The sequence below is a fragment of the Chrysochloris asiatica genome, unplaced genomic scaffold (genome assembly GCF_000296735.1).
Source record: "Chrysochloris asiatica unplaced genomic scaffold, ChrAsi1.0 scaffold00161, whole genome shotgun sequence".
Taxonomy (NCBI): Eukaryota; Metazoa; Chordata; class Mammalia; order Afrosoricida; family Chrysochloridae; genus Chrysochloris; species Chrysochloris asiatica.
In genome coordinates, this window is record NW_006408679.1 from 2,687,674 (window position 1) to 2,699,285 (window position 11,612).

At 39.1% G+C, this 11,612-nt stretch overlaps 1 protein-coding gene across 2 annotated transcripts in view; it reads left to right on the forward strand.

Moving 5' to 3' along the window:
- LIN9 (lin-9 homolog (C. elegans)) overlaps positions 1-11,612 on the forward strand; it is a 143,367-nt gene that overhangs the window by 107,399 nt on the left and 24,356 nt on the right. For both annotated transcript variants that reach the window (XM_006871130.1, XM_006871129.1), the window contains 4 exons: positions 2,422-2,555; positions 4,288-4,407; positions 4,769-4,870; positions 8,854-8,934. In XM_006871130.1, the coding sequence (XP_006871192.1) occupies positions 2,422-2,555; positions 4,288-4,407; positions 4,769-4,870; positions 8,854-8,934 (437 nt within the window). The remainder of the gene's footprint in view (positions 1-2,421; positions 2,556-4,287; positions 4,408-4,768; positions 4,871-8,853; positions 8,935-11,612) is intronic.

Consider the following 11,612-nt stretch of genomic DNA (forward strand, 5'->3'; position numbering starts at 1 on the left):
AAACTCCTGACATTGAGGTTAGCGGCCCGACTCATAACCACTACGCTACCAGAGCTCCTTCTATATAACTTGTTGCTGTTAAGTACCTTGGAGTCGGTTCTGACTCATAGTGACCCTGCACAGGATTTCCGAGGCTGTAAATCTTTACGGGAGCAGAATGCTTCATTTTTCTCCTGCAGAACCGCTGGTAGTTTCGAACTGCTGACCTTGAGGTTGGCAGCCCAACTCATAACCACTACGTTATAACTGAGTAGTCAGCAAATTATTTGAGAAGAGAATGTGCTCAAATATGTCAAGCTTGAAGGCCTCTGATTGATATTTGTGTAGGTTGGTGAACGTGTTGAAAGTCATCATGAACTTCTACCTTTTGCCAGAGTTATTCAGATAATTTCTCGGGTAGTCAGGGATAGATGAACTTATCTCAGCTTTTTTGTGACTCTCGCATTCCAGGAGCTCCCTATTAAGTTTCTTATAAATCTGCTGTTTATCCCAGGCCAGATCACAACGTTGAGCTTATAAAGCTGGAGTTTTTTTCCTTGTTCATTTCTAATCAAGTTTGCTACTTTTAACAAAGCCAAAGATCTTTGCCATTGGCCTATGTTGTGTCTGCCCCCTATAGCAACAACACTGCTCCTTTTCACGACCAGCTCTGTACTGTGGTGTGTGTGTGTGTTAGGGTCAAGGGATAAGAGGTAGGAATAGTCTCATGCAAAAGGGCCACTGACTCCAACAGTGAACATTGCTGAATTTGTTGTCTGCTTGTGGTCAACTTCCAGTGCCCTGAAATGGTTGATTTTGACTGTTTTGAATAAGTCTGACAAGAGGAGAATCAGTAAGCTCTTCACACTGATATAAACAGAAGTCCTTTTCTATCTATTTTTGTTTTTCTGACTTTATCATTGGTATCTTTATATCCCTATTCATTTTTCCATAGCTGATTGTCAAAGATTGAAAGTGATATTTTAGTCTCCCTCTACAGTTGTTTAAGTCAATTAATCCTTTTACTTTAATTTTTATTCAGTGAATAGTTCTCTGTTCTATTAAAGTATTAAGGAGCTCTGGTAGCATAGTGGTTATGAATCGGGCTGCTAACTGGGTTGCTGTGAGTTGGAACTGACTCTACAGCACATAACCACCATCACCAATAAAATATTGCTTATTGTGCTTCTTGTCAAAATAAAATATATCCTTTTGCCTAATTTAATTCTACTGTTCTTAATATTTTCCACTCAAAATTATATTTTCATTTATGCTGAATGACTGGACCTTCCTGATGTTATTTCTGACTGGACAAGACTGATAGTGTGACACAGTGGGCATCTGAGTAAACAGTCTCTAAGACCACCCCCGGGTTGGGCGATTTCACTAGATGGAGTCACAGGACGACTTAGCATAGAGTTATTTATACTCATGACTAAGATTTATTACAGCAAAAGTAAACCAGGGAAATTTAACGGAGGGGAAAACGACATGGAGTGAAGTCTGGAAGAAGCCAGGCACAAGCTTCTAAGACTCCTCTCCCAATGGAGTCACAGAAGGCATGCTAAATTCTTTCAGCAACAAGTCATAACAACACATATGTGAAATGTTTTCCTAGTGAAGAAGCTCATTAGGGCTTTAGTGGGGCTAGTTATATAGGCACCCTCTGCCTAGTACATACCAAAGTTCTAGACTTTAGAAGGAAAGTAGGTATTTAGAAAAAACCATAATACACAAACATAGTCTAGACCCAGTAAATCACCCCTATCAGTTAGAGTATGGTCAAGAATACTCCTTAAATCCAGTTCTCAGAGGCCAGCTAGTGACCAGTCTTGCAGGCAAGCCTTTCTAAGGAATCACTTTTAGACCTGCTGCTAATTTTTCTGCATAGCATCCTTGTCATCTTTTTCTTCTTTTATTTTTTCATTTGTCATCTTTTTCTTCTTTTATTTTTTCATTTGAACTACTAGTTTTTCCAAAGTCCTGGTGTGGCACTATAGGATAAGCACCAGACTGCTAACCGCAAGGTTGACATTTCAAACCTGCAAGCCACTCCTTGGAAACCCTATACAGGGTCGCTATGAGTCAGAACCTACTTGATGGTGCAACAACTTGCATTTCACTCAGGAATATAAAAATAAAAGTTCTTTTACTTGACTTTTTTGCAATTTAGATTTCAAAGCAATGATTTAAATTTTTTTATTCCCTTTGAAAGTAATCTTGTTAGCTTAGTAGTTATATGATTTTATTTGTATAGTAAATTATTATCATTTATAGTCTTGTTCTTTGTTTCAAAAAAATTTTTTTTGCTTAGTTTGAAACTATACTAGACAATATGCTATACTTTTAACCATTTAAGTTACATACTTGCAACAGTTTTATATTATATTTGACGTTTCTTACATCTCCCAAACATTATAGTACCTTTACTTCTTTTCTCAGCACGATTGCGTGGTGTTCATGATGGCCTGTTCATTGGACAAATAGATGCTGTGGATACTCTTAATGCTACTTATAGAGTAACTTTTGATAGGACAGGACTTGGAACCCATACCATCCCTGACTATGAAGTTCTTGTAAGTAGTATTTCATAATACATTTGTGTTAAATATGTTATGTAGAGTTTTCTGGACATTGTATTTTATGACAGAATTAAGACTTCAGGTCACGGGAGGAGGAGTTCCTTAGGGGTCGCCAGCCCTGCCTACTCTACCTTCCAAGTAGAACTATAGGCCCCCCTCGTTATCAAAGAATACTTAAAGGCTTCCACATTTTCCAAAAACTTGAAAGACTTACAGTTTGGATCCTCTGCCCTACCTTATCTGCACAGCACTTCAGTATGCCAGAACTGTCTCTCCTGACTATATGAAGGGACTTCAAAAAGTTTGTGGAAAATGGGATTAAAAGGTACCATAATTTTTCAACAAACTTTTTAAAGTCCCCTTGTATGGTCTGTGGTTGAAAGCTGCAAAACCCTTCTATTTAGTCTGTTTGGGTAAAGTATAGCCCTCTTGTAAATACTTTTGAAGATATAAAATAACATTTTGCACTTTCAAATGTATTCTACTGGGTTTTTTTCCTGAGAGTTTTATAGCGTAAGCATAAAACTCTCACTTTGTGCATGATGAAACTTAAACATAAATATGTGGTGTACTTTATTCAAGGCTCTAGAATTGGTTTCATGCTATGCTTGAATAGAATCTAGATCTTTTGAATTTCTGGTACAGTCTGTTAGACTGAAAAACTCTTGATGCTTGATTTAACAGTGCCATTAAAGTTATATATTATTAAGTTAAAATAACTTGAAGAACTAAAAACTAAAATTAATGAAGTTTTCTAAAAGTGAAAAATGGTAAAATATACTGCCTTTAAGCATTATGGAAATTAAATTGTTCATTTTTAGCTTCCGTCATTTTCTTTCTTTAATATAAGCTTGGTTTTCAAAGATGATGAAGTTAGAATTGAACAGCAAACTTGCAGTATCTCAAGTGCAAAAATAGGAGAGAAGAATCTTCCAATTCTGCTATGTATTTTTAAAAAAAAAATAGTAACTTTATTTAAATATCCTTTATATAGAGGAGAAAGAAGATATCAGTTAGATATAGAGCTAAGTATACCAACTTTTGGAGTGCTGGTATGGCGCTGTGGGCTAATGCATCAGACTGCAAAATCATTTGAACTGCAGGGTTTTCAAGCTCACGAGCTTCTCCTTAGAAACCCTAAAAAGGGTTGTTATGGGTTGGAATCAACTTGACAGCACTTAACAACAACAATAACAACTTTCTTTTAGACTCCTGATGTGGTGCTGTAGGATTAGCACTAGACTGCGAACCACAAGGTCAGCAGTTCAAACCCAGCAACTGTCCCTTGGAAACCCTATATAGGGTTGCTATGAGTCAGAACTGACTGGACAGTTCTTACACTTAAACCAACTTTAAATGTTTACATTAAAGGATGAAATGTTTAAACCTCTCAAGAAAGGAAGATTTCATTTCAGTTTTATCAGTGTAATTTTCCTTTTAAGAGCACCCAAATGTTTCTTCCAAGCTAGATAAGAGTTTACTTTAATTAAGTTAAGGAATATTCAGGTACTCTTTTTCCTTAATTCTTCTGTTTTATGGATTCAACATCTGGCAAAAAAAATAGTTGTTTCATACTTCGAAATGCTTTAATCATTATAGCTCAATATATTCTGTGATAAACATAGCATATGCAATAATAATATATCTCAAACTGAAATATGTTTATAGAGCTAAAATGATTGTAAAGTTCTTTTAAGTCTTTGGACTATTCTTTTTCTTCCCAAAGAGTAATGAACCTCACGAGACAATGCCAATTGCTGCCTTTGGACAAAAACAGCGGCCTTCTCGATTTTTCATGACCCCACCACGGTTACATTACACTCCTCCTCTCCAGTCACCTATTACGGTAAATAATAATTTAGAAATGTCATCAGTAACTTAAATGATTATTATTAATGTGATCTATGTTCCTGTGAAATACATATTTATTACACATTTTTAAAAAATTATTACAACTTCACAAGCATCCAAATATTTGAGGTATGAAATATTAAATAAGTAAATAGTTGCCTCTACTCTGGAAATAGGGTCAGGGGGCCTTCAGAAGTTTGTGGAAAAATGATAAGAAAATGGAATTCTTCCATGAGCTTTTTGAAGCCTGCTCATGTTTTCTTTTTGGTAGTATTTTTAATATTCTATTACCTATAATGAAATTTGCTCTTTATCTAAAAATAAGATATTTAAGTATACTCTTTTCATTCTCATAGGATAATGATCCTTTATTAGGACAGTCGCCTTGGAGAAATAAAATTTCTGGTTCCGACACTGAAACGTTAGGTGGTTTTCCAGTAGAATTCCTTATCCAAGTGGTAAGAATTGCTGCAAATATTTTGACTATCTGTTAAAATATCAGTTAATGTCTTATATTGCTAAGTTGAAATTTTTCTGTAGCCAAATATTTTTGCATACCGTTCTTTTATCATTTTGTTGTTTTAAAATTCTGTTATATCCAACATAGCCTGAAAATAAGTTACCACAGCCAAAAAAGGCTTGGAGGCTTCTTGTTGAACTTTTCATTAGCTTTGGTTCTTACTATTTTGCTATTTTTAAGAACTCATACGCTCTGTTGTGTGAAATTCTGAGTTGAAGTCCTGGTAGTGTAGTGGATTACGAGCTGGACTGCAAAACACAAGGTCAACATGTTGACTCTACCAGCCACGCCACCAAGAAAGACGAGACTTTCTGGCTTTCTGTTCTCATAAAGACTTACAGTCTCACCTGATTTAGGGTAGATATGAGGGCTTTTTTTTTTAGTGCTTTTTTTTATTATTATTATTTTGTAATCTCCTGGTGTAGTGCTATAAGATAAGCACTGGACTGCTAACTGCCACTTCTTGGAAACCATGTTAAGGGTCACTTTGAGTCAGAACTAACTTACCAACACTTAACAACAACAGAGTAACCTGATACATTAATAGTTTTGATGTTTCACTAGCTATATTGTTAAAAGGAATTCTTTCTTTTACTGAGACTAGAAACAGATATTTACTTACTAAGTATTTAGTGATTGTTGTTGTTGTTAAGTGCTGTCAAGTCAGTTCCAATTCATAGCGACCTTGTAGAGGGTTTCCAAGAAGCCTCTGGTGGATTTGAACTGCTGACCTTGGGATTATCCATCCAGTGCATAACCTGCTGCACTACCAGAATTAATTTAGTGATTATTATTGTTGCTAGTGTCATTGAGTCGGTTTGAACTCATAGTGATCCTATATAAGGTTTCTGAGTCTTTAGTGATCTTTATAGGAGCAGAAAGCTAGTCATTAAGAAATCTAAGTTGAAATAAGTTTAGAAATATGTTGAACGTTATTTTCTGAGAACCAGCCCAGGTCTATTGTTGTTAAGTGCCATTGAGTTGGTTCCGAGGAGCGTGTGGTGAGTTTGAACCACTGACCTTGCAGTTCAAACCTACCTTGCCATCCAGTGCTTAGCCTACAACGTAACACCAGTACTCCAGTCAAGGTCTGCTGAGCACTATATTATTATTTTAAAGCATGTAATGAGTTGTTGCCGAGAAAGATGAGACTTTCTGCTTCCTTAAAGATTTGCAGGGTCAGCATGAGTTGGAACTGATTTGATAGCACACCACCACGAACCACTAACCACTCACCATCACCAATGAGCAGCTGTTAATGAGCCCTGGTAGTACAGTGGCTTAAGTGTTGAGCTGCTAACCAAAAGATGAACTGTTCAAACCCACCAGCCCCTCCAAAGGAAGATGATACTATCTATTTCTGTAAAGACTTAGAACCTCAGGGTCACTGTGGGGTGGAATCGACTGGACAGCAGTGGATTAGTGAGTTGTTAGTTTTGAAAGTTAGACTAAGTTATTTAGTTTTAATCAGAATCTAATGTTTGACTTGTTTCTTCTTTCTGTTTTTTAAAAGAAAAAGTACTTTGGCTTAAACCAAAACCCATTGCCATTGAGTCGATTCTTACTCATCGCGGCCGTAAAGAACAGAGTAGAACTGCTCTTTAGCGTTTCCAAGGCTTTTTCTTCATCTTTCTTCTGAGTAGTTGCTGATGGGTTTGAACTGCTGACCTTGAAGTTAACAGTCCAAAGTCTAACTCAGTACCACTAAGGCTCCTTTGGCTTAGGATGGTAGTGGTGGTGATTATATGCTGTGGAGTCAGTTCTAACCCTTAGCAACCCTATATACGGTTTCCAAGGCTATACATCTTTGTGGGAGCAGAAAACCTCTCATCTTTCTCCTGTGGAAGTACTGGTAGTTTCGAACTACTGACCGTGAGATTAGCAACCCGACTCATAACGACTACATTAACAGAGTTTTTTTTGCCCTTAGGAGAGCTAAAACCAAGTCCTTTAGTCAAGTCTAACTCATGGTAAACAAATGTTTATACTATAATCCATTAAAATATTGACAAGTGTTTACCTTTTGAACAATTTTGTAGAAACTTGTCATTTGTGCATGTGTATAGTATTTTATATTTTTCAATAAGACATTGTTAATTATTATTTTTTTTTAATTAACATTATTCCTGTAATACAGATGTCCTGGTGTGGTGACATAGGATAATGCACTGGAGCTTAAGGTTGGTTTGAACTGCAAGGTTGGTAGTTCAAACTCACCAACTGCTCCTTGGAAACTCTGTCACTGTGAGTAAGACCCAACTCAGCGGCACTTAACAACAACGTAGAATTTCTTATACTTACAGCTGTTGGCTTCCAAAGAGAAATATTTTTGTATGAAAAGGTGATAATAGAAAAATAGCCATGGTTTGTCATTCTCACAAATATTGTTGTTGTTAGGTGCCATCAAGTTGGTACCAACTGATAGCGACCTTATGCACAGCATAACGAAACACTGCCCAATCCTGAGTCAACCTCAGCATTGTTGCCACGTTTGAGTCCATCAATGTTGCCACCTGGACAGTCCATCTCGTTGGGGACCTTCCTCTTTTTATAGATGATGTTAAGTGCTTTTGAGTCGGTTCCAACTCATAGTGGCCCTGTATAGGGTTTCCAAGGCATACCTGGTGGGTTTGAACCGCCAACCTTGCATTTCAAACCAGCCTTGTGGTCCAGTGCTTAAACTTATAGATGATTGTTGTTGTTAAGTGCCATCGAATCAGTACCAACGAGTGCCATTCAGTTCTTTCCGACCCACAGCAACCCTGTATAAAGTTTCCAAGGAGCAGCTGGTGAGCTTGAACCACTGATCTTGGCAGTTCAAACCGACTTTGCAACCCATTGCATTAACCCACAGTGCCACACCAGAAATCCATTTGGACAAGTTGTTATTGTTGTTGTTAAGTGCTGTCAAGTTGGTTCCGACCACAGTGACCCTGTAGAGGGTCTTCTTCCTTGATGGTCCCAGGGACCTCCATTCCTGGACTGCAAAGTCAGTCAGTCTCCTCCTTTTGCTACAAAACATCTACTTTTACATTTCCAACCCTCACAGTCAGTCTTGATAGCAGTTTTTCACTATTGTGCCACATGAGATCTATCCCCATCTCCTTTCATCAGCCCTGTCAGCAAGACCTTTTTAAAGTGTTGAAGAACAAAGATGTCAGCCTGAGGACTAAGGTTCACCTGACCCAAGTCATGGTATTTTCAATAACCTCGTATGAGTGTGAAAGCTGGGCAGTGAATAACGAAGACCATAGAAGAACTGATATTTTTGAGTTATGGTGTTGGAGGAGAATATTGAAAATACCATAGGCTACCAAAAGAACCAACGGGTCTGTGTTGGAAGAAGTGCAGCCAAAGTGCTCCTTGGAGGCCAAGATGGCCAAACTTCGTCTCTTATACTTCGGACATAGTGTCAGGAGGGACCAGCCGCTGGAGAAGGATATCATGTTTGGTAGGGTTGAGGGTCAGAGAAAAACAGGAAGACCTCCAATGAGATGGATTGGCAAAGTGACAGCATCAGTGTGGCAACAATTGTGAGGTTGGCCCAGGATCAGGCGGTGTTTCATTCTGCTGTGCATAGCATTGCTATGAGTCAGTACTGACTTGATTGCACCTAATAACAATAGCAACAATCCTTTGTAATTTGTCTTATTTTTGATGGATAAATTATCTCACGTTGGCCCTTGAGAGCCTGGCCAGATTGACTTCTTAGTCCTTTTAACATATCTTGGCTTAATGGATTTTAAAGTAATATTTTCCTGTCAGCGAATCAATCAGACTTATAAAAATAAAATAACCTTGCTATATTTATATTTAAACTCTAAATTACTGTTAAAATATCTTAGTGAAAAGTTGGAAATATGGTATCTCATTGATATAATTAAATGCCTCTGTTTATTCCAAAACATTTTCTCCCTATAGACCAAATTATCAAAAATCCTCATGATTAAAAAGGAACACATCAAGAAGTTAAGAGAAATGAACACAGAAGCAGAAAAATTGGTAAGGATTTGTTTCTTTTTTTCTTTGTGTGCTTGTATATAATGTTTAAAAATACTTATCTTGAGATAAATGTTATATATAATATTTATTTGTTATCACTCTCTCTCACACTGAGCACCTCCTAATAAGTCAATATTACAATACAGTTTATTCCCAACCTTACACAATGCCACTGACTATACAATTAAGTAGGTTTGGTGGGTATGTTCGATTCTTTGGCTGTCTGCATGACTGTAAATTCCGTAGGCTTCAAACCTAAAGGTTGACCCTTTGAACCCACCACTGACTCCTCAGGAAAAAGACCTAGTGATTTGTTCCCATAAAGATACCAACCTAGGAAACACTGTGGGTAAGTTCAACACTGACTTATAGGGTCACTATGAATCCAAATCTACTCAACCGCAAGCACAGCAATATTAAAATTAAACACACACACGAGGAAGTTTTCATCAGTTTGATTTTGACTCATGGATACCCCATGTGTGCATAGTACAACTATATAATCTATAGGGTTTTTAATGCTGTGACCTTTCAGAAGTAGAGTTCCATGCCTTTCTTCTAAGGTGTCTCTGGGTGGATTCGAACTGCAAACCTTTTGGCTAGTAGCTGAGCACAAAACTATTTGTTCCATCAAGTAACTCACTATGTTAAATATAAGTGAGCTAAATTTTTTATTGTCAGACTAGATCAAAGTATTAGACCCTACTCCATGATGGTTATTTTGTATACATTTAATATAAAATAATCTAGAAAGGATAAAATCTTTTAAATATAAAGAAGATATGCAGTACAAAGTTTAAAAATAACAAAAGAAGCTCTTTATTGTTGTTGTTTATGTGCTGTGGAGTCGGTTCTGACTCATAGCGACCCCATTCAGGGTTTCCGAGGCTGTAAATCTTTATACTAGCAGAAAGCCTCATCTTCTCCCGTGGAACAGCTGGTAGTTTCGAACTGCTGACCCTGAGGTTAGCAGCCCAATTCATAACCACTATGCTACCAGAGTCCTTGAAATCTGACAAAATAAAATTCAGGGCAACAAATGTTAAATGCTATCAAATCAGTTCTGATTCATTGTGACCCTGTATAGGGTTTCCAAGCCTATAAATCTTAGGGAAGCAGAAGGTCTTCTTTTTCTCCTGTGGAGCAGTTGGTGGACTCAAACCATAGACCTTGTTGTTAGCAGTCCAGTGCATGCCTTACAGAGCCACAGCACTCACATCAACAAATTTACTGAATATATACAGGGCAGTTCATAATGATGAAAGGTTTAGGTCACCAAGAAGAAATAATAATTCAAAGTTTGCACATAACTTATCCTACCTTAGATGAACAACAAAAATTGACAAACTGAGAGAATCAAAAAGAAAGATTCCGTTACAGTGGAACAGTTTCCAGAGCTCTTTTAGTAACAGCTTGAAAATATAAGCAACAAAATTAGTAAGGATAAAGAAGATTTGAGAAACACAGTTAACTGCAAAATACCCATTATTTTCAAACACATGTGGAATATTTCTAGGAATTGTGTGTTGGCCCTCTAGCAAATTTCATCAAGTTTCAAGTGATTATAATTTTCCAGAATATGTTCTCTTACCATGGTGCAAATGAGCTAGAAGTTAATGGCAGCACTTCCAGTGCGTCCCTGACCAGGCAGCACAGGTAGGGCAGGCTACTGGGGAAAAGGGTGGTATTGCACAAAGGAAACCTCCGTCTAGCAGACAGACAGCCTTTGAGCAAACATAAGACCTTATGTTTCAACATTCTGAACTTGCTTTTTTAGAAGATCAAATTGCTGAGGAATTACAGGCCTTTTGAGCTTTCACCCGCCTGCACTCGGCTACCGCTCCGGCAACTGCCTCCGTGCCCTGCAGAGCTTACAGTGCGGGGGGGGGGGGGGGGCAGGCGGGGAGCAGGCTGGAGCAAGCCCCTTCAGAAAGTGGCACTTCCAGAGGAGAGGAAGCATATAAGAACAAAGCCTCAGGAGCCGACATAGCCCTTCCCAAAGGGGTCTCCTTGCCATAGTAAAGGATATCAGCGCAGATACCAGGCAATTCAGGGTACCCACAGTACAGAGAGACAGAGAGAGGCATTTTTGACGTCATCAGACACAGACGCCACCTTCCTGCAGCCACTATCCCCCGCCCTCCACTGCCTCGGCCTAGGCTAGCCCTCTGCCCAGCCTCCGAGGCTCAGGCCCGCCCAAGGCCCAGGCCCACCCACCAAGGCCCAGGCCAGCCCCTGGCACAGGCCCACCCACCAAGGTCAAGGCCCAGACATGCCCACTGAGGCCAAGGCCTGCCCTGAGGCCCAACCTGCCCACAGCCCGGCCACAGAGGCCCAGGCCCAACCAAGGCCCAAATCACCCACCCGCCACCGCGGCCAAGACCCGCCTGGTCGCCGAGGCCCAATCCGCCTGAAGTCCAGCTGCTGACACCCTGGCCCCCTGAGGCCTAAACTGCCCACCCGAGGCCCAAACAAGCTGCCCACCCGAGGCCCAAACCTCCACAGCCCAGTCGCCGAGGCCCAGGCACACCCAAGGCCCAACCCGCCCGCTGCCTATCTCCTGATCATATTACTAATAATTATAATAAAATAAGAATAATCATGCCCAATAAGAAACAATTAACATTATCAAAACATGTCTAAAAGCAGAAGAGAGCAACGGATGCAAATGAGCTGGA